The sequence below is a fragment of the Lepidochelys kempii genome, chromosome 13 (genome assembly GCF_965140285.1).
Source record: "Lepidochelys kempii isolate rLepKem1 chromosome 13, rLepKem1.hap1, whole genome shotgun sequence".
Taxonomy (NCBI): Eukaryota; Metazoa; Chordata; order Testudines; family Cheloniidae; genus Lepidochelys; species Lepidochelys kempii.
This window is the reverse complement of record NC_136392.1, coordinates 3,419,677-3,446,432: the sequence shown is the minus strand read 5'-3', so window position 1 is coordinate 3,446,432 and position 26,756 is coordinate 3,419,677. Positions and strand designations below refer to the sequence as shown.

The 26,756-nt window shown below is 52.7% G+C and overlaps 1 protein-coding gene across 1 annotated transcript; it reads right to left on the bottom strand.

Annotated features, from left to right (window-relative positions):
• Positions 1 to 6,973: 6,973 nt before the first annotated feature.
• PSMF1 (proteasome inhibitor subunit 1) lies at positions 6,974 to 18,585 on the bottom strand. The gene is made up of 7 exons (XM_073308836.2): positions 18,358 to 18,585; positions 16,388 to 16,540; positions 15,369 to 15,451; positions 13,983 to 14,177; positions 11,116 to 11,169; positions 8,835 to 8,993; positions 6,974 to 8,656 (listed from the first exon to the last, which is right to left on the bottom strand). Exons 1-7 carry the CDS (start codon positions 18,484 to 18,486, stop codon positions 8,605 to 8,607), a joined length of 825 nt encoding a protein of 274 aa, XP_073164937.1. The 5' UTR covers positions 18,487 to 18,585; the 3' UTR covers positions 6,974 to 8,604.
• Positions 18,586 to 26,756: the final 8,171 nt, after the last annotated feature.

Sequence of the window (26,756 nt, the reverse complement as noted above, 5' to 3'; positions counted from 1 at the left end):
TTAGTGAAAACAGAGGCAAAAAAAGCATTGAGTACATTAGCTTTTTCCACATCCTCTGTCACTAGGTTGCCTCCCTCATTCAGTAAGGGGCCCACACATTCCTTGGCTTTCTTCTTGTTGCCAACATACCTGAAGAAACCCTTCTTGTTACTCTTGACATCTCTGGCTAGCTGCAGCTCCAGGTGCGATTTGGCCCTCCTGATAACATTCCTACATGCCCGCGCAATATTTTTATACTCTTCCCTGGTCATATGTCCAACCTTCCACTTCTTGTAAGCTTCTTTTTTATGTTTAAGATCCGCTAGGATTTCACCATTAAGCCAAGTTGGTCGCCTGCCATATTTACTATTCTTTCGACTCATCGGGATGGTTTGTCCCTGTAACCTCAACAGGGATTCCTTGAAATACAGCCAGCTCTCCTGGACTCCTTTCCCCTTCAAGTTAGTCCCCCAGGGGATCCTGGCCATCCGTTCCCTGAGGGAGTCGAAGTCTGCTTTCCTGAAGTCCAGGGTCCGTATCCTGCTGCTTACCTTTGTTCCCTGCGTCAGGATCCTGAACTCAACCAACTCATGGTCACTGCCTCCCAGATTCCCATCCACTTTTGCTTCCCCCACTAATTCTACCCGGTTTGTGAGCAGCAGGTCAAGAAAAGCACCCCCCCTAGTTGGCTCCTCTAGCACTTGCGCCAGGAAATTGTCCCCTACGCTTTCCAAAAACTTCCTGGATTGTCTATGCACCGCTGTATTGCTCTCCCAGCAGATATCAGGAAAATTAAAGTCACCCATGAGAATCAGGGCATGCGATCTAGTAGCTTCCGTGAGCTGCCGGAAGAAAGATGGAAGAAAGATGGAAGAAAGAGGATGGCTCTAGACTGTTCTCAATGGTAGCAGATGACAGAACGAGGAGTAATGGTCTCAAGTTGCAGTGGGGGAGGTTTAGATTGGATATTAGGAAAAACTTTTTCACTAAGAGGGTGGTGAAACACTGGAATGCGTTACCTAGGGAGGTGGTAGAATCTCCTTCCTTAGAGGTTTTTAAGGTTAGGCTTGACAAAGCCCTGGCTGGGATGATTTAACTGGGAATTGGTCCTGCTTCGAGCAGGGGGTTGGACTAGATGACCTTCTGGGGTCCCTTCCAACCCTGATATTCTATGATTCTATGATTCCAGATGGCTGCACTGGGCAACACAGCGTTGGGAGGAGGGGACCAGCCCCCTGTGGAGAAAGAAGTGGTTCGGGACTATTTAGAAAAGCTGGACGAGCACAAGTGCATGGGGCTGGATGCGCTGCATCCGAGAGTGCTAAAGGAGTTGGCAGATGTGATTGCAGAGCCATTGGCCATTATCTTTGAAAACTCATGGCGATCCGGGGAAGTCCCGGACAACTGGAAAAAGGCTAATGTAGTGCCCATCTTTAAAAAAGGGAAGGAGGAGGATCCGGGGAACTACAGGCCCGTCAGCCTCACCTCAGTCCCTGGAAAAATCATGGAGCAGGTCCCCAAGGAATCAATTCTGAAGCACTTAGAGGAGAGGAAAGTGATCAGGAACAGTCAGCATGGATTCACCAAGGGCAAGTCATGCCTGACTAATCTAATTGCCTTCTATGACGAGATAACTGACTCTGTGGATGAGGGGAAAGCAGTGGATGTGTTATTCCTTGACTTTAGTGAAGCTTTTGACACGGTCTCCCACAGTATTCTTGCCAGCAAGTTAAAGAAGTATGGGCTGGATGAATAGACTATAAGGTGGATAGAAAGCTGGCTAGATTGTCAGGCTCAACAGGTAGTGATCAATGGCTCCATGTCTAGTTGGCAGCCAGTATCAAGCGGAGTGCCCCAAGAGTCGGTCCTGGGGCCGCTTTTGTTCAATATCTTCATTAATGATCTGGAGGATGGTGTGGATTGCACCCTCAACAAGTTTGCAGATGACACTAAACTGGGAGGAGAGGTAGATACGCTGGAGGGTAGGGGTAGGATACAGAGGGCCCTAGACAAATTAGAGGATTGAGCCAAAGGAAATCTGATGAGGTTCAACAAGTGCAGAGTCCTGCACTTAGGACGGAAGAATCCCATGCACTGCTACAGACTAGGGACCGAATGGCTCGGCAGCAGTTCTGCAGAAAAGGACCGAGGGGTTACAGTGGACGAGAAGCTGGATATGAGTCAACAGTGTGCCTCTGTTGCCAAGAAGGCCAATGGCATTTGCGGATGTATAGGTAGGGGCATTGCCAGCAGATCGAGGGATGTGATCGTTCCCCTCTATTCGACATTGGTGAGGCCTCATCTGGAGTACTGTGTCCAGGTTTGGGCCCCACACTACAAGAAGGATGTGGAAAAATTGAAAAGCGTCCAGCGGAGGGCAACAAAAATGATTAGGGAACTGGAACACATGACTTATGAGGAGAGGCTGAGGGAACTGGGATTGTTTAGTCTGCGGAAGAGAAGAATGAGGGGGGATTTGATAGCTGCTTTCAACTACCTGAAAGGGGGTTCCAAAGACGATGGAGCTCGGCTGTTCTCAGTGGTGGCTGATGACAGAACGAGGAGTAATGGTCTCAAGTTGCAGTGGGGGAGGTTTAGGTTGGATATTAGGAAAAACTTTTTCACTAGGAGGGTTGTGAAACACTGGAATGGGTTACCTAAGGAGGTGGTGGAATCTCCTTCCTTTGAGGTTTTTAAGGTTAGGCTTGACAAAGCCCTGGCTGGGGTGAGTTAGTTGGGATTGGTCCTGCTTTGAGCAGGGGGTTGGACTAGATGACCTTCTGGGGTCCCTTCCAACCCTGATATTCTATGATTCAGACCAGGGCCACTACCCACTCCCAGCAGCTCCCTGGAACCAGTGAGCAGGGGGGCTAGCGGAGCTATCTTACCAACGGCTCCACCCACAAAACTCCTGAGTGAGGAAAGCATCCAGCCCCACCACTTGGTTTAGATGAACTACTTAAGCCAGGAGGTGGCATAGGAAGTTGTCTGAGCAACTAGGTGGATCCCCGGTTGGCTGCTAGCCACTTTTGACACTACCTACTTGCCTGATTCCTGAGCCTGCCTGCCTATTTCTGCTCTCCTTATCCTAGATCCTCCTCTGCTCCACCCATGACTCCGACTCCAGCTTTGACCCTTGGCTTGACTCCTGCCTTGGACTCCAGCTCTGAATCCCGGCTCCAGTTTCTGGCTCCCGACTCCGACCATGAGGCATGACTGTCCACACCCCAGTTCTCACAGAGAACTACAACCTCACCCAGGAATCTGAAAGTCAAGCTGGTTCTTTCCCTGTTGTGCACCAGCCCCAGAGTGATCGTAAACACAATATAGCAGAGCCCCTGCTCTAGCTGCCCTGTCATTAACTCTACCTAGTTCAGGGTTACCTTCTTATAACAACTTTCTCCCCCAGCATGCCCTTCTGGGGCCAGCCCCTTAGAGCCAATCAGCTGTGATTTTAAAGTAGCTCCTGCTTATCCGCTCTCCCTTTTCTCCAGCTGCTAAGAATTCTCACCTCCCACTAGGTTTTGCTTGTCTTAAATTGGAGACGCCTGGCACATGCTCCCAACCAACGACAAAGGCTTTGGGTGCTACCGGTCAGATATTAGCTCTGTTCATCTTTCTGCACCATCAACCAGTTTAAAACTGGTAAAAGGACTTTTTCTTCCAAGCAGCACATATAATTAATCTGTGGAACTCATTGCCAGAAACTCTGCTTAAGGACAAAAGCTTTGTAGGATTCTCAAAAAGGACTAGACGGTTATACAGATAATGAAGATGTCACTCTTTGCTTTGATAGGGCTTTAAAATAAGGGAGATACACTTGAACGGGCTGAAAAATGGGGAGGAAATTGTTAAATCTGGGAAACATTTTCCCTATTATTTTGGTCAACATTTCTGACTGCATTGACAGGTTCTGAGCAGCTCATATATAAATCCCTCTGCTTTAGGCCATGAGTTGCTACCCTCTGATGGGGGCCAGTAAGAAATGTCCCCCTATAAGCAGTTTGTTCTATGAATTTCTAAAGTGAGAAGGGGATTTAGGAACATGGGACACGTACTCATCTGTGAAAATCTCCCACTTATTATCCACATTGGGGATTTCAGAGCCAGGATGAGGAGCTTCATAGACCAGTGGTCTGACTCTATATTGTTACAAAATGAGGGGCCAAGGCAAATTGCCTTTTAAAATGTATCCTTTTGTCTTTTCTCCTCCAGCATCACAGAGCCATGAACCAGCTGGGGTTAAATACTGCAGCCAAAGGAATGTTGATACAGAGAAAAAACACCCTCTCACACAAGAGCTCAACTGACTTTAATTGGCCTCATCAAAGCAGGCTGCATTTTTCCTCCTTCCCAAAGGTTGCAGAGCATGATTAATTCAGCCAGTAGAAAAGCGATGCAGAGGAGAGCTCAGTGTTGATAAGGCCACTGCTTCAGAAATTGCAGAGCTAAGATGATCAGTGGGTTGAATAAGAGGGTGCGGCTAATTGACTTGCAGATAAACTAGCCGGTATTTAAACTGCGTTCTGTAGGAGGCCGAACACAGGGGGCACTGAGAACTGAAAGGGCAGAAGACAGGGGGAGTTCTGCTGCCCTAGCCGTGCGCATAGTCAAAGCGTTCGGCTTGAGTTTTTTCCTCTTCACAAGAGCAAAGTCCAACCCCTCCTCAGGAGCATCCACAGCACCTCCTATGTCTACAGAAGAATCCAATGCCCTTCTGGAGTAGTATTACCCCTATTTCACAGAGGGAGAAACTGAGGCACCGGGAGGTGAAGTGACTTGCCCAAAGTCAGAGGAAATCAGTGGCAGAGACATGTTTAGAACTGGGGCTTTCTGGCCCTCAGTTTTCTGCTTGGGCTCTTTCTGTAGATAACCACCCTGTCAAATATAATCTACCCCTTCTGCCTCACAGCCACCCACAGGAGAGAGCCAACCCCCCTCGTCGCTACCACCACTGGCCAGTCTGGTGCAAATGTTTCAGGGGGGAAAAGGATGGTGCTGGCTGGGTGGGAGCCCCTTGTGGGCTACACAGGTAGGCCCAGCTGCAGTAGGGGAGGGGAGACATGTTGGGAGAGGAAATAGAAGAGGGTTCTGGCCTGTTCTGCTCCAGGGTAATCGCTGACTCAGCTGCAGCACTCAGAGGGCTAAAGGCATCCCAGCAGCACAGAGCCCTGCACAGCAGGAAAGCAAACTGGGGACCGTGATGGGGGCTTTACTGGAGTTCTTTAGCTATTGCACATGTGAGCAGGGACTAAAGGGCCTCGCAGCTTCTGTTGCAGGGAGAGGTCGGAACAAGCAAAGCTCAGAACACTGGCTCCGGTGGGAGCTGAGGGTGCTGTACCCATTATACAGATCCAAAGACTGAAGGACCAGTCCTGTCAGGTGCTGAGCTCCCTCCACTCCCACTGGCTGCTGGGAGAGCTGAGGGTGCTCAGCACCTTGCTGGATCAGGCCTTACACACACAAGAGCAGGGCATGTGCTCTCCCCACCACAGGCAGGGCAGTGGGAGTCCTGCTGCTCTCTAAGGCAAAGCAGTCTCTGATCCCCAGGAGCCTTCCTACAGCAGCATGATAAATCTCTTACGCACACCCAGCTGTCCCTTTATTGCCAGGAAGCAACTGCTTCGGATCAGACTATTCATGCTGGAGTGGCTAATATCTCAGACCACGACGGCTGCAGACTTCTCTCTGTCTTCTCCTGGCTATTCCGAGGGTGGGGAAATGGAGGAACAGGGAGATTGTCAAGCTCTGACCACCCCACACAGTTACACTGGGATCTCTCCCGCGCCTCTCCGTCATGGCGCTTAGGGATGGTTTGTGCCAGACACAAGCATTAAGCACCAAGCCAGCTGTTGCTCTGCAAGTGGCATTAGCCAATAAAAGTGCACAGTCCTCTTGGAAAGAGACAGCAGAGGAACGCATTTTCCACTCAGGAGCCAGAACTTCCCACTGGCCCTCCCTTTGCATACCGGGACCGGCCTGTTAAAATTCAATTCATTGCCCCATGCAGCATCTCTCTGCTCTACCGCCACCATCAGGAGATCAGGGAAATGCAAGAGGCAGCAGTAGCTCACAACTGAGCAGATTATTACACCACCCCCCCCCCCCATAAGGAGGGATAGAAATGACAGTTGCACTTGTACTAAACTTTTCCAGGATCTTTCCTCATTGGAAAGCCCCGGTTGCCAATGGCAATGGCAGTCCATGGGGGAAACCTGCTTTGCTCCTTATAGCTACAGAGCCTCTGAAAGGGCTTTAATTAGTCCCAGCTCCAAAGGGGGAGAGGTCTTGGAGGGGAGGGGGAGAGTGTTTGAAGAATATGAAACTGCCGCATAGGTGGCGAGGGCAGGAGACTGAAGGAATCGCTACCCCTGATGCAGGAGCTGGCCACGGTGCTGAATTGATACCATTGGCTGATCCTCTCTGACCCATCCTCAGTTCCCAGCACAACTGCCCTGAGAGCCATAGTGTGCTGGGAACTCAGCTGTTATCACCTGCAGCTATCTGCAAGGGGTTTGAAAAGGAAATGTCTGTGTCGGGGGGGGAGGAAGAATCAAGAAGGGAAGGATTTATTTTCCCCCTTTTGCTTTCCCATTTTGGACACAATTGCCTGAGTATGGCCCCTAGGACACAGGTGATCCAGTGATTTTAGACCCAGTAGCCACAGGTAATGCTGATCTTTCCTTGGGTTGGACAGTCACCTTACACGGACACCTGGTCTTCTAAGCAAAGTGCCCAGCCCTGCTTGCTGGGGGAGAAGGTAACAGGCGTGTCTCATCGGTTTCACAGCCTGGATTTTCTACTCATAAAAATATCACGTGGATCCGGCTGCAACAATCTGAAATTTCTAACCAGGAAGGGAAGTGAGAGAGTTGGGAAGCCAGAGGAAACCTTTGCTTTGTCGCTGAAGCAGCGACTGAAGTGCTGAAATTTGGAGACGTCGCCTCGTTGTCTTAAGTCAGAGGAGGGAGCAGAGTCCAGGGAGCTCACAAGCAGCAGTTCACCAAGTTTTTATTTTAGTTATAAGATCCTTTAAAAAAAAATCAAACCAAGAGAAGAATCAGAAGAACCAGTGACTTAAATTTTCAAAAGTAACTAACACTGCTGGGTCCCAGCACAATGATCCTGCAACAGGGCAGGATTTTCAGACTGTGCTAGTTACCTGCCCTCTGAAAATCAGGCCCCTCAAAGGCCCCTCAGACACAGCGGCACCCCAAATCAGCAGTCACTTTGGAAAACTGACACCACGGAATTCAGCTGGACAGGATCAGCACAGGACAGGAACCATCCTGTTAACATACTAGTCTGGTGTGACAATTGACGGAGCAAAGAACAGCCACCTGAAAAAATCCCTCCCGTAAAACATAAGGGAAGTCAAAGCACAACAGCCATAAGCGACCCCCACCACATTCTTACATCACCCCACCCAGAAAGAAAATAAAAATCACCCTGATCTCAGCTCCTCCAATGTCATTGCGGTACGCAGGGACTCCACCAAAACCAACGGAGTTATTCCAGATTCGACTGAGCACGGGTGGAGAAAAAACATTCTCCATCTTTATGTATATCCCCAGCTTGTTCCCTTTGTGCGTTTGACAGCACTGGGGATATAGTCAGTGCCATCTTCCCGCTGTCTGTGTAAGATTCCCTCACAGCAATAGGGGAGAGAGAGACTTAAAGACAGACAGGTGATCATAAGAGCCACACAAACCAGCAGGGGAGATGCAGGGGCAGGATCTGCAACTAATGGTGACTTTTTTTTTAATTGACTTGATTGCACGTTGGTGTCTTTAGATCTAGGGGCCAGAGGATCAGCTGGTATACATCAATGTAGTCCCCCTGGAGCCAATGCAGCTAGGTCTAGCTACACCAGCTGAGGACCTGGCCATGCTGCTCTAGAGGCAGAAATTCCAAGAGTTAATCCATTGCCCCATTCAGCCCTTCCTAACCCCTTACTCAACGGGCAGCTGAAGGGCCAAGGTGAGCCCAGAGCAGGGGAGAAACCACAGACGCCTTTGCAAGCCCTTCCCGGCAGTCACACTGCAGCTTCCTGCATCAACACCTCACTAGCTCACTGCGCTCTAGGCCAGGCCTGTCTGAGACGTACACGTGGCCAGCTGGGAGCCAGTATGGAACGTGGGACTCTGCACTGGCAAGCTCGTCAAGACCGAGTCGTTACCAGACAGATGGTGGGGAGTGAATGTTTCTCTCTCGCAACAAGCAGCTGAGTAAATCCCAGAGCACACATCACGTCATCCCAGAGAAGCTGGTACAAGGAAAGCAAAGGAAATGACATTTTTTCTATACATTTCTCATAGGGCAGTTCCAGCTCTGAATAACACACCCCAAGCTGCTTTCTGTTCTTAGCACACTGCAGTCGTGTTTCAACAGGTGTTAGATTACAAATGGCTCGGGATTTCCCGGGGGGGAGCAAGCGGAGAGACGAGAGCCACACACCGCCTTCTCCGCCGTTATACATGCAGTGAAACCTTTAAAGCTGATCTGCAGTGTAGGGAAAGGCTCTAGTGCCCGGGGAGAAAACTGCTGCTGAAGAGAGTCTTCCAAAGAGGGGAAAGGTGGGGGAAAGGTGCTTCTCTCTCAGCGTAGTCAGAGCCGGGCACGTCCTCACATGAACATGTCGTCGTATCCCGGAGGGGGAAGGTGATCTGGATCTGGCCTGCAACAGGAATGGAATGTCGAGAGCAGAGTTACAGGAGGAGTCACAGAGTGAACCCCCCCCACCCCTCTTGGCAACCCAGAGAGTCAAGGGAGTCGGGTGCAGTTTGCGAAGAACAGGAAAACTCCAGCATGGTTATAGTCAGTGAAGCAACGCACACGCACATCCAGATACCCACCCTGCAGGACGGCCGCCCCCTGGCCCAAATGGGTCGAATCTGGCACCTGGTGGAACGGCCCCAGGAGGAAGCCGGTTTGGGAGACCTGACGATGGGTCGATAAGAGGTCTTCGAAATCCTGAGCGCAGTGGATCAGCGATCATACCACCCCTCCGACCCCTGGGAGGAAGAAGAAAGCAGGATGAGAGCAGGAACACAACTAGCTCTAATTGGAGATAAGAGTAACCAGCTCCCCTCTGCTCCGAGCTAGGATCACTGCTCCGTGAGCAGCCTGGAAATCTGATTCCCATTTTTAAATCAACGTGTGTGACTACGGACGGGATGGGAAAGCGTGTGTCCAGCGCAGCAGAGCATGTGCTGGGGAGTGTAATTCAGGGAGAACAAGAGTACGCGGTTAGCTGTAAACACGAGGCTGGGGGCTCGACGGATATGGAAGAATACAAGGATGAGACGTCACGCCTTATTCTCATTTACAATAAGGCCCCTGTGGTTTGCTCCGGCCATTCACCTCAGGGTGAATAGGAATTGGCCCCCTCTGTCCAATGCCTGGTATCTCTATCCTTTGGACTCGTCTACACTGGGACATTATGCAGTGTTAGAACACATGGGCACCAACATGATGTAAAACATGACTTAGCACTCAGTGCAGACAAGGGCTGTCGTAGTTAACATCCTGTCAGGGGGCTGTGATTAACTCACCCTGGGACACGCACACTGCCAGGGTGCTAAGTGGTGTCTGTTAACTCATGTTCTACCGTGAGGTGCATGGGAAAATGACAAGCCCCTTCGCTGTCCTTAATGCAGCCTGTTTTGTCACCCACAAAGAACTGCAAATAGGCACCTGCGTCTTTCGCAATCCCACTAGCCACCTACAGAGGGGGCTGAGCAATGAACAGGGGGAGGTTTAGCAGAAGGGCAGGTTCTATATTCCTCCAGCTACTCAAAGGAGTCAGGAGAAACTGTGACCCATGCCAGCTGTGAGAATAGCTGAGACAGCGGTGAGTCAGACCCCCCGCTGCTGCAGACGGTGCTGCTTTAGGAATCATCAGACACCCCCTGCTTTGGTTTCCTTTGCTGCTTGATTGTTATTCTTTAGGTTCATTTAGCTCTATGCTTTTGGCTGTTTGATTAAATGCAAGATTTTCTCAACCCCCGCCCTGTTGCAAGAGTTCCCAGACCCCTTCTCTGGGATCAGCGGCCTGGAACTTTTCCCAAAGCCGCGCCTGGAAGCCATTTGCTAGACCAGTTCTGCAGCCTGCAGCTGTGCCCTGTCCTCGTACTGTATGATCTCAGCTGGAGCCTCTGGATGCTGCCGCAATAAAAATAATGAACATCAGCCACAGTAAGCGCCTCAATGGGCAGCGAGCTGCTCGTGGTCCCACGGATGCTATGTAGCCGTCCCGGGACTCAAAATCTGCCTCCAGCAGGTGCCCACTTTGGATCAAGACGCTATATACATTTAAGAAAGAAATCCCTTTAGGAGAGATGGGAAGCGGGGAGACAAAGGCCCGTCCTGATTTCCCTTTCCCTGGGGTATGCAGGGCTGCTTTCCAGCCACCCTCAGCCCTCTGCTGCAAGCTCCTCTTTCCAGCCTCCACTGAGCGTTTCCAGAAGATCCCTTTCTAGCCAACCCTTGCAGAACACAGCCCTCCAAGGAGAAATAAATCTGATCCTGATCAGCCAGAGGCTCCAAATGGCAGGACTTCCAGGACTCCATAATGAGCTGGGTAGTGTTCCCATGGACTGGTTTTACTTTGGTTACATTGTTCTTTTACTGGAATGGAAAATGATGGGTCAGTTCCACCCCTTCCTCCCCAAATGGAGCTGGAGCCCCAGAGCAGAAGCAAGGCACCCTGCAGCATCCCTCTCTATGGCTCCCATCTCCTTGGGCAGCTGTCTCTCCTCTCTGCTCTTGGGTACCTCCAAACTGCCCTACAGATCCAGAGGGGGCTGGGGAAAGCAAAATTTTAAATTGGACGCTTAAATTCACTTAAATGTGTTTTAGCTTTGATTTAGTGGAGGAATTACTGCACATTAAATGAATACCAGCAGATTAATAAACAGATACAGATTCCAACCAATCAACTGTGTGAGAGACAGGATCTTAGTATAATATTAAAACCATATTTCGGTTTAGAACCAACTATTGGTCCCTGGCAGTTCACACACAATAACTGTTTAATTGAAGTCCTTGTTGGAGACACTTCACTGAACGCACCAGCAAGGCCAATCTGAGTTATTTCAGTCACTCCCCACACGATCCTCTCCTGGGAATACTCACCCAAAGGGGTCCAGGTCGTCTCCACCCACAGCAAAGGGGTCCCGGGGATCAGGCCTGAAACACAAGACATAACTCCCCCAGTGAGAGGTGTTAATTTCCTCGGGCCATGTCCTATGGCAGGTGGGTACGGGGTATGGAAGAGAGTGCATGCAGGGGGCAGGAAAGGGTAAGAGCCCACGCAGATGAGTGGGCCCATGTGACCAGCAGAGCGGGCCACTGGCGAAGAAGGCTGCGCTCAGCTGGGTCTCTGTATTTTAGTCTACACTACAGACCACAGGAATGACCGAGTGACCTTACTGTGCAGACTGGTGTTTCCAGAATGTCACCAGGGTCCAGTGTTTTGTGAGGTGGCCTGTGGCTTTAATTGGTGCAGACTGGGACTCAGGGAGACTACGGGTCTCAGCACGCATCGCCCCACCTGAGCCGAGCAGCCCGGTACGCAGGACTCTGCAGTTACCACCCCTCTGTGCGAGAGGGGCACGTGGCTGCCACCTGCTCCACTTTCCGGAAAGGCAGCTGCAGGCCTGGAGCTCCCGGCAAACTGCTAACACAGCCCTGGGCAGAGCCTGAGAGGGGCCAGGTTAGCCCGTCAGCACAGGGACAGGTTCCCAAACCACAGGGCAGCCAGCGAGCCGACAAATTGACACTGACCCCCGGCTCCCACGTGCGTGAGAGGAGGGCAGGGTGTGGGGCCTGGCAGGGAACGCGACGGTGCCCAGCAGGAGCACAGACCCAGCTTTCCACACTCACTCGATGCCTTTTGTTTCTGGCGTCCGTGACGAGGGTATTTCAACTGCACGCTGCACCCCCCGCCTGCTCCAAGGCAAGCCAGCCATGGGCAGCCACGTCTTGGACCCCCGCCCCCCGCAGCAGCCCCAGAACTCCAGTGCCCGGCATTCACTGAGCCGGGCCCCTGGGGCATCACAGAGGCTTGATGAGCAGCAGCGGTGCGAAAGGAACCAGGGGTAAGATGCGAGGGACCAGCTCTGCATGGGCTCCGACAGGGACAGCGGGGAGTGATGACAGTGCTCTGGATAGCCACAGCAGGCTCTAATTTCCTACCTGGCCCTTGATTACAGGGGAGTGTGGGGGAGGGGAGAGAATAAAGAGCCCCGCCCCTCCGCTATTCCAGGGAAAGAGATTATCAGGGCGCATAAGCACCTGAGAGCAGGGGCCCAGGAGCCCACAGACTGATCCCTCACTTTGGGGGTGGGGGCGGGGGGGCTGCAGAGTCACGATTTTCCATCCGGGATGTTGTGCTCACAAACTGGTCCGAAGGAAGATCATCGAGAAGGGAAGCAAAGTTAAAAGGCTTTTCCTCTCCCTCCCCTAAGCTCCATGCTCGTCCAGTGGGGGCTCCTCCACCAGATCCCAGCCCCCTCCGGGGATCGAAAGGAGCTCCGCCGTCTGCCCTCCCCCTTTCAGGCACAAAGCACTAGGCTGTGCAACCCTCGTGCCCACTGGCCAGCACTGCCACAAGCCTCCCTGCTGGACTCAGCAGCCCGAACTGACAGCCCATACCTAGCAGAGACATGGCCAGCTCTCCCATCAGAGGTCAGCCAGCTAATGGGGCCTTCTGCTCCCCACAGCAGCCCCTTGTCCCACCAGCCCTACACACCCAGCCCCCCTAGGCAGGGCAGACCTCAGAGACGGGCCTGCTTCCCTCCCTGTCCTGTGCCCTCCTGACTCTGGCTGCAGGGCCCTACCCCCAGCCTTGACACTCCTGACAGATCGTGTGGCCTGGGGCAGATTTCAGCCCATCTGTGGGACAGACCATGAATCCCTTCCTGCCCTGGTCCCACATAGGGTTTGCACACTCTGCCCCAAGCTTAGGGTTACCATACGTCCGTATTTTCCTGGACGTGTCTGGCTTTTTAGGTCTTAAATCGCCGTCTGGGAGGAATTTTTAAATATCTAAAAATGTCTGGGATTTTGCCCTTATTATTTTTCCCCAAAGAAGAGTTGATCATTTGAGAAAGAGAGTGAATGTTGATCACTCGAGAGAGTGCCCGCTTTTCCCCCCTAGCTCCCAGCCCTTGCGCCGCGAAACAGCTGTTTCGTGCGGCTGGGAGGGAGGAGGCGGAATGCGGCGCGCTCAGGGGAGATGGCGGGGCCAGGGCGGGGATTTGGGGAAGGGGTCCAATGGGGCAGGGAGGGGGCAGAGTTGGGGCGGGGACTTTGGAGAACAGGTTGGAATGGGGGCAGGGAAGGGGAGGAATTGGAGCGGGGCTGGGGGTCCCCGTGGAGTGTCCTCTTTTTTCGATGTTCAAATATGGTAGCCCTACCCAAGCTGCTACCCCTGACTCTCAGGGATGGGAGGGGAAGGGGCCCCCTGAACCCCTAGGCAAGGGGGTAAGGCCATGGCACAGGGACGGAGTGACACAGATGCCTTATCCTGCCCATGTTGGGGTGTGGCATGTCACCTCACTCTTCTCCCAGGTGGCCAACTCTGGCAGCATCTAACCCAAAACACAGGGTGGGGTCCCAAGCGCCAGACAAGACCTCCCACTGGTGGGCCAGCTTAGAGGGAAGCCAGCCAGAGCCCGATGCCAACAGCCACCGAGGGTCAGGATCAGCCCGAATGGTGAACCAGAAGCATGGGATTTATAAGCAGGGCTGACTGGGGTGCCAGGACATGGGCTGTTTTAAAGAATCCCCCTCCTGCATCTCTTGGATCCCTCTGAGAACTAAACGTGCGACACGGAGCTAGACCGTGCACTGGTGCCCATGAGGACACGTCTGGTGGGGGCAGGTGAGGGAAGGAACCATGGAGGGCTAGATGTTCCGTCACGGCTTTCCTGCCACCCACCTCATTTGAAAGAAGAGCAAGCTATGCAGCCCCATCCCCTCGCCAGCGTCTCACTCACCAGGATGGCTGCCGGCCACCGAGAGGCTGCCAGGGAGGAATCCTCAAGGGGTCATAATCCTGAGTGGAGGCAGGCGGGACCTTCTTCTCAGGCTTGGGCTCCTTTTTGGGGTCGGTCCTCTCTTTGGGAGCCCCCAACGGAGAGATGATGCCTGTGACAACCCTGGTCTGCAGCTCCTCGATGTTCTTGTACACTCTGCAGGGGCAAGAGAGAGAGTCAAGGCTGACAACTAGACAACTGACATCACCCAAGGCCCTGCTAGAAAGGGTTTGGTGGTAAAGGCCCTAACACAATAGTGTGAGGGGCCCCCAACACGACACACACCCAGAACAACTGTCCTTTTCAACGCCCCAGCAGTACCCATGGCACGTTCATCCTGCGGCCCTGGCCGGACTGCCTGCAGATGTCGGGGGGGGAAAGGGAACTTGGTGGATTTTGGCTTGTTTCTTGTTTGGAACTCCTGGCCAGCGTCCAAGCCATCTAAGATTTCCTTATCTGCAAATGGAGGGGCTGGTTGCAGCACAAACAGGGCTTTCAGGGGCTCTGGTAAACCAGAAGTTAAAAATGTCGGAATGGAACGATTTCAAGACCCACGGCCCTGGCGTTTGCTGACGTCTCGGGTGAGACGCAGCATTCAGGCGTTAAGCCGAGAGCAGCTGGACAAGTCTGATCTTCACCCAGCTTTGCAGCAGAGTTGACAGAGGCAGGAGGGAATCACAGAACTTGGAGGTGGGGGGGAAAATCCCTTTCAGATATTCACTGATGCAGCAGTGCTCCCTACAACACAGGTTGGGTGCTTTGTCCAGTCTTGAGTCCGATGTCCCAAGCCATGGAGCTTCCCCTCCCTCAGGAGACTATTCCACCGTCTCAAGCTCCGAATCTCCCCACGGTTACACACGGTGGGCAGCATGCAAACATCTAAGGAAGTCCAATCACTTTCCCCATGGCAAGTCGGTAGCACAGGTCTGTACTGTGGTGTCTGCGCTGGAGTCAGGGTGCAAGTTCCTTGGGGGCAGGGCCTGGGCTTTCATGCAGGGAACACATGACAGCCAGCACGCTGGAAATAAAGTTACAGACCCAGCCAGAGGCTCAGCTGGGATTAGAACTCCCAAAGCAGTGAGCTCCCAGGCCTGTGCTCTGATCCAGAGGCCACGTGGCCTAACTCCCTCTCTTCTCCCAGCCTGAGCCTGGGGTGCCATCTGGGAACAAGGGTGGAGAAGAATATGTGGGGGGATTGAAGCTTTATCTGCAAAGAGCCCCTCAGGTTCCTCCGAAAGTACCCTATTCTCCCCTTGTTTATTTCACTCCCCCGCCCCGATCTTCACCTGCCTCCCCTTCCCGAGGGCTCAGACACTTGTGTAGAGCATCCCCATGAAACGCAGTTACCTGTGGAAATCATCCAAGTGCTCCGGGTCGATGTAATCTGCCACTGTCAAGGTCAAATCCGCCACCTGCTGGGAGCTGCAATCCTGGGGAAGGACAAACAAAACACGGCCTCAGCAGCCGAGCTCATGGGGCGGGGGGGGGGGGGGGGGGCGGCAGACACAACAGCAGAACAGGTTGGGGGCGGGGGGAGGGGAAATCCGAGGCAGGGGCCATCACTGGAGTTTGCTCCTCTCCTGGCACTTGTCAGTGCAGGATCCGTATGTCTGGATTCCCAGCTGTCTAAACCCAAGTGTAACCAACTTCCGGTGGGTTGAGAAGGGTCTTTCCCAGCTCTCCCTGCCTGGGCTGCAGAGGGACAGACAGGTACTGTGCTACACACGGGACGGGCGTGACAGAGCAGGCAGCCTGGCAACAAGGATCTGGAAGTCCACAAGACGCACAAAGGCTGCAACTCATCAGTGGGCCGAGCGGTAATAACATCACAGCGTCACCCACATGGATGTCTGACCTTAGCTTCTTGCTTCACACTGGACACAACACTTCCAGGGCCAGTCCCTCGGCTGGGGGGAAAGGCACTGCTCCATGGCAGGCGATAAGTCACCCTGATTTACACCAGCGGCAAACCCTGCATGACTCCACAATCACACAGCCTCCTGCATGCTTTTGAGGACGTTACGGGCCAAGCTCCTCCCTGACGTGTACCCGGAGCACCTCCCCGAGGTCAGAGACGCCGAATCGCACGGAGCCAGCGCAGAACCTGGGCCACACTGGCCCCCTCTCCCCGTTTAGCCAGCTGGGTTTCTCGTCGAGCGCCTCCCACTCAATAGGAGCCAAGGGCACTGGGGGACGTAGGAGGCCAGGAAAACGGATGCTCAAGTGAGTCACAGCTGTTATTCTTTGCCTCTCCTCCCTTACGGGGGTGGGCATTGACGCTCCACCTCCCTCTCCCCACCTCCTGGGGAGCTGAGACCCCACAGGGACCGATCCTTACATAGCACCCAGCCAGCTGGGAGCCTCACCAGGACGTTGAGAATCATGCTACTGTCCACCATGATCGCCTTCAGCAGGAGCTTGCGGCGGTCGTCCGTGGACTCGTATCGCAGTGTGTACAGGTCCTTGTTGGCGTTCCACCCGGCCGGCAGCAGCTCCGACTTCCTTTCATTGGGACCCGGCTGCAAAAAGGCATCAGAGAGAACAAGCTGGAGTCCCAGCTGATACCAACGGGGTGACAGGAACAGATCCCGGCTGGACACAGGAATCTGGGAGGAGGTTTAAACCTCCCAAAGGGATTGCATCGTTGTCGGCACGGGTCCGATTGCGGGATCAGGGCCCCGGTTCCGCTGTAAAGGACTCAGCCTATCATGCAGGGCAACTACTACAAAAAATGCTGCAAACAGGGCTCTCCCAGGTCATGAGCAAACTAGAGAGACTCCCAGATCAGGGTATTTTCCGGCATTAGCATTTGATGACTGTAAATCTGACGTCCTTCTAAAGGAGCCCCCAGGCCAAGACCTTCTCTACCAGCTAACAGCCAAGATCCTTCCCTTCTAGAGGGCATACATAAACTGAATTTAACCCATCACAGCTCTCTTAGGACCCAGTGCTGTACATACTTGCTACCGGATGTAATGCTTACTGCTGCGAGTAATCCCCAGCTACGTCTACACTGCCCAACCCAGGTGTGTTCTTACATCCAGATGGATAACTCACCGTAACACTGTAGTGGAGTCACGGCACTGTAGTTTTCACCTCAACGCAGCTAACTGAGGTAAGGCCCAGACGGGGGTAAGGTACAGACTGGACAAGGTACCCAGAGGTAAGAACTGTATATACTTTGTGTGCACTAGGATCTCACAGCAAGGTAGCTATCCGGATGTCAAAACACACCTGTTTTTTTTTTTCCAGGGAAGACCCAGCTCCCTCGGCTTGGCAGTGTCTGCGGGATTGGGCGCGGCAAGCTGATCCACAGGGGCTGACCTCTGTCTGCACAGAGCCCCCCTGACTTCAACGGCCTCCAGCCGCCCGGTGCAGGGGGTCCACCTGCACGGATCAGCATGCAGCTCTGGAGCATCAGAGAGACTCATCTGCTCCTAAACGTCAGAAAAATAACTTTCCCATCACTAAGGCTGATGTGGGCACAATACGGTTGTTACGGTTTGTCTTTGTCTGAGAGCAAAGGAATCTTTTAAAGGTGAAATATTATAAACAAACTGCACAAATTCTTTTTAAAAAATGATGTATTTCAAGACCCAAGTAGAGAGGAAAGACCTAGAAAAGTCTGCAGCTGCAACACCCTCATATTCCCTTTAAAGGGATTTGGTCTCAAATTTAGGTTTTGTAGAAATAAACTTTCAGGCCGGAGCAATGAGTCTGAGTTTTTAAATAGGGATAATTTGGTGGGAACAGGTTATTTATTTCTCAACAGACATCGCCCACCCTGCGGCCTGGTGCTGGTAGGGCCCATACTGGGAGCAAAGCTCAGGGAAACAAAAGTGAAACTACTCAGGGTATGAGCAGCGTCCCTCCAGCCCCCAGCGGACTGGGGAGAGGAGACACAGCCCAGGAACAGCAAGCAATGCGCAGTGCCCAGCCCAGGCCCTCCCGCTGCCAAGCTTTGCAGCATCAGGGCCTTTGGGGATCCGGGGCAGGCAGCGTCTCCCGCACTGACACCCCCATGGGGTGATGCCTGACACGGGGCGGCGGTTTTGCCCCCGCCCCTTTCACCCGACAGCGGCTGCTCCCACAGGCGCCCGTGGGCGCTGGTTACACAACGCCGCCCCCCCCCCCCCCCCCCGCCCTTCGGGCTTGTGCTCTGGGGTTTGCACCGCGCTTAGCGCGGGGCCAGGCCTGGGGAGCCCCGGAAACACCTCCCCGCCTTGCCGCGCGGGCACCCCGAGGCGGTGCCGGGCCCGGATGCACCCCCCGGGGGCACGGGGCCGGATGCACCCCCCGGGGCCATGGGGCCGCCCCCGCAGCGGGGGCCCCTTACCTGGTCCCCGGTGCCCAGCGCGCGGTACTGGTGCGTGACCAGCTGCCAGTGGACGAAGCAGAGCAGCGAGTCCTGCGGGCGGCGGAGGCCGGGCGCCTGCGAGGCGTAGAGCAGCTCCAGGCCGGCCATGCTGCCCGCAGCCCCGCAGCCGGGCGTCCGCAGAGCCCCGGCCGGGGAAGCGACAGCGCCGGGCCGCCTGGCGGGCCCCGCTGGAAACGCGGCGAGGCGCTTGGGTTCCGCTGCAAGAGAGCCGGGGCCGGGCTGGAGCGGGGCGGCCCCGGGCCGGGTCAGGGCCAGCCGGGGCTGCGCGAGCTCCTCCGCGGGGGCCGGGGCCGGAGTTACCCGCAGGGTTTGCTAGAGCACCGACTGGCACCGCCCCGGAGTCCCGTCCTGTCCTGTCCCCCTCCCCAATCCTGCCCCCCTCCCCGGGGTCCCGTCCTGTCCCCCCAGTCCTGTCCTGTCCCCCTTCCCAATCCTGCCCCCCTCCCCGGGGTCCTGTCCTGTCCCCCCAGTCCTGTCCTGTCCCCCTTCCCAATCCTGCTCCCCTCCCCAGAGTCCCGTCCTGTCCCCACAGTTCTGTCCTGTCCCCTTCCCAATCCTGTCCCCCTCCCCGGAGTCCCGTCCTGTCCCATCCTATCCTCCTCCCCAGAGTCCCTTCCTATCCTCCTTCCCAATCCTGTCCCCCTCCCTGGAGTCCCATCCCCCTCCCCGGAGTCCCATCCTGTCCCCCTTCCCAAATCTATCCCCCTCCCTGGAGTCCTGTCCTGTCCCATCCTATCCTCCTCCCCAGAGTCCCTTCCTATCCTCCTTCCCAATCCTGTCCCCCTCCCTGGAGTCCCATCCCCCTCCCCGGAGTCCCATCCTGTCCCCCTTCCCAAATCTATCCCCCTCCCCGGAGTCCCGTCCTGTCCCATCCTATCCTCCTCCCCAGAGTCCCTTCCTATCCTCCTTCCCAATCCTGTCCCCCTCCCCGGAGTCCCGTCCTGTCCCATCCTATCCCCCTCCCCAGAGTCCCTTCCTATCCTCCTTCCCAATCCTGTCCCCCTCCCTGGAGTCCCATCCCCCTCCCCGGAGTCCCATCCTGTCCCCCTTCCCAAATCTATCCCCCTCCCTGGAGTCCTGTCCTGTCCTGTCCCCCTCCCCAGAATCCTGTCCTGTACCCCTTCCCAGAGTCCCATACCCCTTCCTGGTGTTCTGTGCCCCTCCCTGGTGTCCTGTCCCGTCCCCCTTCTCAGTCCCGTCCCCCTCCCTGGAGTCCTGTCACATACCCCGGACTCCTGTTCCCCTTCCCAGAGTCCTGTCCTGTCCCCCTCCTCAGAGTCCTGTTCCCCTTCCCGGAGGCTCATTTGTCTTGTCGTCCCCACCGCCCAAGTCTCACCTCACTTAGAAACTACCTGCTTACAAAACCAGACACAAACATACAGCCACGTCACATTAGTACTGAACAATGGCTGACTGTCTCATTGTTACCATCTAATTATACAGTAAATCAAGTTAGAGTATAAATATTGTACCTCTATTTCGGCATATAGTGCATGGAGCAGTATAAACAGGTCATTGTCTGAAATTTTCGTTTGCACTGACTCCGCTAGTGCTTAGCTGTTGTAAAACTAGGCAAATCTCTAGATGAGGGGAGGTACCCCCGGAAGACCTCAATATCATAGACTAGAATATTAGGGTTGGAAGGGACCTCAGGAGGTCATCTAGTCCAACCCCCTGCTCAAAGCAGGACCAATCCCCAACTAAATCATCCCAGCCAGGGCTTTGTCAAGCAGGGCCTTAAAAACCTCTAAGGAAGGAGATTCCACCACCTCCCTAGGTAACGCATTCCAGTGCTTCACCACCCTCCTAGTGAAATAGTTTTTCCTAATATCCAACCTAGACCTCCCCCACTGCAATTTGAGACCATTGCTCCTTGTTCTGTCAGGGATGGACTTCCCCGGTTGAGAAGCACTGGACTAGAGAACTGCATCCCTGCTCTACTTTCTGCGGGGGAAGGAGGACTCCAAATCTGATAGAAGGGGCCCACTCTCGGGCCAGTTCTAGATGGTTTGCACCCTGTTGCTCCTCCAGCCCCCAGTCAAACTGCTGGAAGTTTTCCATCAGAGTCGGATAAGTGACCACAGGCTTTATACAGCATCAAAATACATGACTGTGAGTTACCCCGTGAGATATATTTTCAGGCTGTTTTTAGTCTCGGGGGGGCTGAGGTTTAATGACAAGGTTAAAAAAAAAAGTCTCCAACATCATTTTAGTTTAATAACCTTTGGGACATTTGGCACTGGGGAAAACTCAATTATAGATGAAAAAGTTGGAAAGTATCTTGCAATCTGGTTGCACTTTATCCATGAGGAAAAAAACAGAAACTCCAGTTATCTGTCAGTCAAGCTCATGTAGTTACTGTTTGACTTGTTATGGGTTTTTAACTAATTCCTGACAAATATCGATCAGTTTAATAGGTCCTGTGGTGCTCATTTGGGCCCTGATCCTGCAAACACTTCACAGAGCAGGTGAAAAGTGAATCTCATGCATAAGCATTTGCACAATCTGGGTCTTAGTACTGACATTTCCAATTGTCCTCAGTAATGATGTGGAGAATAATACCCAGTAATGATTCACAGTAACCACAAACAAAACACAGTATGTCTTTATGCAGAGAGAATTAATCAGAGAATTTTCTGCCAGGTGACAGAATTACCAAAAACCACCTTTGATTCACGGCGCTCCAATGACAAGCCAACAGGAAGGAGTGATCCTGTCGACCAGGAACTATGTTAGAGAGACACGGTGGGTGAGGAAATATCTGTTATTGGACCAACTTCGATTGCTGTGTATCTGGGAGTGGGGAAGGGTTCTTTTCAGGAAGAAGTGGCTATCTTACAATAGCTAACTAACAGACAACACTCGTCAGGTTAATTTCTTAGGCCCTGCTGCTGCAAACACTTCTGGGGGTGTTTAGAAATAAGCACGACAAACGTGTGAACAAGACCAGGACATTACTACTCAAGAGTACCCAGATTATATCCCACTTAATTGGACAGATAGTTTCACAAGTAGGTGTGACCAGGCTGGAGCCCAGCAAGAAGGGGCGGTGGGAGGATTTTATTGTAGGTATGGAGTTAATTACCAAGAGGTAACCATTAAGTAAGCATATACATTCAATCCCAGCGGGAAGCTCTGTTTCCAATACAAGCCCCTTTGATCTGAGATTGGAGTGAAAGGCAGAGCCCTGGAATTGATGCTGGCCTCACATCAGTGCCAGTCCAGGTGAACGCCTTTGAAATCAGTGGACTTGCTTGGGTGGAAAATTGGTGAGTGAGAAGAGAATCAGGCCCTCTTTGTATTAAGAATAATGGGTCCCGAGGTGAATTCAGCAGGGACTTTGTCTGCCGTGTGTGCTACCGACCTTTTCAGCTGCACTCCACCACTTCTGAAATGATCCCCTTCAGCCCTGCACAGGTTATATAGAGGGGAGGTGATGTGAAGTCAGCTGATTTGGGTTCTGCCACTTTATTGCCCAGAGGTTGCCGAGTGATGATGTTTCTAGTGTTCTGAGTTCCAGGTTCTGAGTTGTCCCGAGGTATGGAGACTGGGGCAGAGAGCGCTCTCCTCTGCTGAATGGAAATGCCCCTGACCTTACAAGGAGGTTGCTGTTGTCTCCAGAAAAGGTCTGACCAGAGGAACAGGAAGCCAGTGATCAGGGGCCACAACACTCCAGTCTGAGGGTATGTCCACACGGCAATCGAAGGTGTGATTGCAGCATCGGTTGGCCGGCCAGCGCAGCTAAAAATAGCAGTGAAGACAGGGCAGAATGGGTTTCAATGCAGGCTGTCCAAGTACGGCCAGGGACCAGGCTACGGACTTGCATTGCTAGCCTGCGCTGAAGCCCCGTGCCTCTGTATCTTCACTGCTACTCTTAGCCATGTGAGCTAGACAAAAGCGAGTGCAAGTAGGCAGACTGGAGCTGCAATAATGCAGTGTAGACGACCCTGGGATTTTCCTGGGAGCAGAAATAGTATCCCACGTGAAGGAGACTCTGGAAAGGTCCTTTTCTGAAATAAATAAAATCCCACCTGTTGCCTCTGTGTCACTCAATGGGGTCATGGGGAGAGAGGGACTGGGCAGCAGGAAGGATCTCTTAACATGCACATCCGTTACGTGAGTGAAATCACAGGCCAACTTGAGACTAGCTGAAACTTTGGTCCCAAGTGAGAGGATGGGTGCTGTACAATGCCACAGAGACAGCTTCTCTCTGCAAGTCTGCAGCAAGGGGCAGCGTAAATCAGTGCTCTCTTGTGACGAGAGATCTCATCCCTTCCTGGACTTACCTTCCGACCTGCAAACCCCAGCACCTGGCACAAAGGGAGGGTCGGATTGTTTCGCACCCCTCAGAGAGTTATTGGCCCATTCGTGTGGCCTAGATTCATGTGAAACAGGGCAGAGCCCTCCTCTGGTTAGTAACTTCCAGGCCCCGCTCTCGACCTGCGATTGCTCCAGGAGCTAAAAGCTCACACTAGAGGGCCCTCTATCTCTTTCAATAGAACCCTAGGACTGCACTTTCTCAGGCAGAATGTCTGATCCCAGAGGTGAGTCTCCATTTCAAGGCTGGAAGAAACTTGTACTCCCAAGGAGTGGCGTCCCTGGTTCCTTCACAGAGGTAACCCCATACCTGCATCAGACGCAGAAAGGCCAGAGGAGCCCCCTCTGCAGCCCCCCAACTCCCTCCCCCATTGTAGGGGGAGAAGGGGTAGCAGTTAGAGAGACAGAACTAGAGGTGGGTCCCGCAAAGATCAGGTTTCCCACCCAAACTGCCCCAGATGGGGGAGTGTTTGGGGGCAGGATTCTGGTTCAGGTCCATCGCTGTAGGGTACAACTGTTTTGCCGGGTGCAGGATCTGCTGTCCCTGCTGTAATAGCCCCCCCACTTCGCGCACAAGCCTCACAGCACCCCAGGAAGCAGGCACCACACCAATTTTGTAGCTGGCTAAACTGCGGCACAGAGACATCAAGGGATTTGGGCCTGGTCGCAGAGTGTGTCAGTCGGTGGCAGAACCCAGGAGTCGCGTGGGAGCGGAACAATCAGAGTGTAATAGGGATGAGGAGCAGGGCTGAGTGCCGGTCGTGCAGGAAAAGGCTGAATTTCTTTGGTGAAAGGAAGTCAGCCTGCCTGCACTGCGAGGAAGGCCCCGGTGCTGGGCCCAGAGAACTCTAAGACAGGTGTTGTTATGAAGGGGAGAGAGGTACAGCAGAGAGGTCTCCGAGAGGATCTCGGGGTGGGGGGCTCCATCTGCCAGCAGGGGGGAGAAAACTTCCAAATAAAAAACCTACTGAAACAAGCCACACCACAGCACCTGATCCCCCCAGCCAGAGAACACGGGACAGATGTGTAGTCACGTTGCTTAATGTGTTGTGGGAAGGCGCTCAGATACTACAGTGATGAGTGTGGTAAAAGAACCTGGACAGACTAGACTAGGCTGTGCACTGGCTGATCCGGCACCAGTGCTAAGACATAGAGGCAGAAGGAGCAGGCGGTTGCAAAGCAGAAGGGCACCTGGTTGGGGCTGGGGAAGGCTGTTCACTCGTCTGCTTGGTGTCCCAGTGAGTCACTCACACACAAAGACCTCTGTCAACAACTGGTGGGAGCCAGGCACATGGAGGGAGCCCAGCTGAGCAGTCCTGCTGAAACCTCAGACAGCGCTCCCGGGTTCATTAATGTCTGTGGGACTCCCCCAGGAGCTGACTCCTCCTCTCTCAGTCCCTCAGAGGCACTGAGCCAGACTGGAGACAATGGAGAAGCAACAGGGACGCATCTGTCCCACCGTAGCCTCTGAGGAGCACATTCTGCCCTGGCTTGCCCCCCATGTAGGTCTGCTGAAGTCACTGGGGTGGCACAGGGGGAAAACCAGGGCAGAATTTGACCCTAAATCAACACCAGTTTTACATGGGAGAGGTGGCTTGATGCAGTGGACGGAGCATAGAGGTAAGATCCAGGAATTCCTAGCCCAGGCTTGGTGAGTGACTCTTTGTGTGGTTCAGGAGAAGTCATTTAGGCCCAGATTTTCCAAAGTGTCTGTTAACCTGGGGTTCCCAATGTTAGATACCCAGGGCCTGAACCCACACCTTCGCTGAAGTCAAATGGGAGCTGTCCATTTGGAAACCAGGGTGTCTAAAACGGGGGCAATCCAAAATGAGCAGCCCTGAATTTTTCTGTCCCAGTTTCCCAATCCATAAAAGGGGGCTAATACTTACCCACCTCTTAGGCCTTTTGTGAGGCTTAATTAGTGAATGTCTGTACAGTGCTTTGAGCATGCAAAACTCACTACATTATATAAGCGTTGATCTTATCTCAGCCCCCAGCAAATCACATCTTGCCATCTTTCTCCTAGGTTTCCTTCCTGCCTTCTGGTTGCCACAAAAATAGCTGTCCTGGTAACCAGCTGTCATCTATCTTTTATCTTTGATTGTACCAGTCTGCTGGCATCGCTCCAAAATTCTCTCTTGTTAGATCTGTGAATAGCTGGTTGTTTGGTTTGATGGTGACAGCCCACATTGATCATTCTCAGCCCCTTTTCCTGTTACTGATTTCTCAACAGCAGTATAGTGCTGGCTTTCCTGCCACCTTGGGGTGGCAAATGGGACTGGAAAGAGAAAAACCTGTGTAAGATCCCAAATCATGAAGGTGCCGTATCAGAAAGGAGCAGACTGTGTCCAGGTATGCAAGTGGGAAAGGGAACATGATGTCTCTGCCTGTAACAGGATAAAGGAAAAGTCACCTCAAATATCCCATGCTGTTTCCTTGAATTTTCTTGTGGCCTGGTGATACCCAATTGCAGTCCAGTTTCATTCAGTCCAAAACCCTGTGTAAGTCCGTTTGGCTGTCAAAGGTTGACACGCTCCCATTTTGAAACTGTAGGGATTGATTTTCAAAGAAACTAATCGTGCTGTTCCATGAGCAAAGCAAATGCACAGTTGTGAATCTAATTTGCATGCTCAGTTTGGTATGTTTGTGTCAGCTGATTCAGTAACTCTGTACATGTAAAAGGGCCAGTTCTGGTTATCTGTGTGTGCAGTTACCCAATTTGGCTGCATAATTTTGGTAACTGGGCATGAAACATGAACACACACTTTGTGTATGCAGTTGAAGGTCTCGCTTGTTTGAAAGTCTGCCCTATATTGTTTTCTAGATTCCCATCTATATTTCTGCAGCCTAGGCCTCTACCAAGCAGAGTTTGCCAACGTCAAACCAAAATATTTGCTAATCTAATTTTTAAAATAAAAGACAATATTGCAAAACATTAAAATATGTTTCAGTGTCACGGTTGGATTTTTAAGCCAGTATCCCCTTCTGCTGCTCTGAGGCTCATATGGCTGTACCACAATTAAGGAGAGCTATTAATTTTAACAGGGTTGTTTTCATTTTTGTACTCTCATTTTTCACTGAGCCACTTTGTTTATAGTGTGTTCAGCTTCAGTTTTTGTGGCAATATGAGTTGAAATATTTTCAGCAACTTTAGTTTTCTGAGCTAATGACTTTTAACACAAATAAATCAGAGGCATGTACCATGTCAGAGGAACCACAAACCACAGGGAAGTTAATGTAACATCATTAGGGGAATATCAAGGTGACCTTGCCAAAAATAACCTGGGAAGGAGAAATGAGAACATCCTTTGTGAGTCGGCAGATTTTCTTGCCTTCCTGAGGCCACAGGAAATAACACTCACACATTTCATTCCTTAGGCATTTGGAAAATGCTGCTGTTAGAAATACATACAGGGGCTCATCTGGAAGACCTTTGCTGTCACCTGAGATGCAAGGTGGGGGAGGGAATATCTTTTATGGGACCAACTTCGGTGGGTGAGAGAGAGAAGCTTTCAAGCTTACACAGAGCTCGTCTTGAAGTCTGGGAAACTCAGGGCAGGCAGGCTGGATAAACCCAGTGGTGGGGTTTGAAGGGTTAGAACCAACCAGAGCCCTAGGCTGGAGCTGGGGGAGACCTCTGGTGAGCTTTTCAGCGTGTGGGTAGGTTCTTTTATTGTTTTAATATCTTTTCTCGGTAACCCTTTCACCTTAAGAATAAATGTGCCTGTTGAGAAACAGTTATGGTCACATAACTGTAGGCAGTTCACGGGTCTCCACCCAAGAGAGGGGATAGCTGAGAGCCAGAAACCTACAGTGGATGTCCTTGGTGGACCATGGAGAGGGAATACAGGTGTAGTTGCCCTGAACTGTGACAAACATTATTTGCTTTCCCATAAGAATGGCACCAGGCCCCTCTACATAGACTCCTGTATCCCTTTGTCAGAGTATCTGGTTCTCACTCCCTGAAGCAACATCACTGCAACTGACCTATAAACTAGGATGCGGAGCCACACCTGCGTTCAAACAGGCGGTGCCGGAAA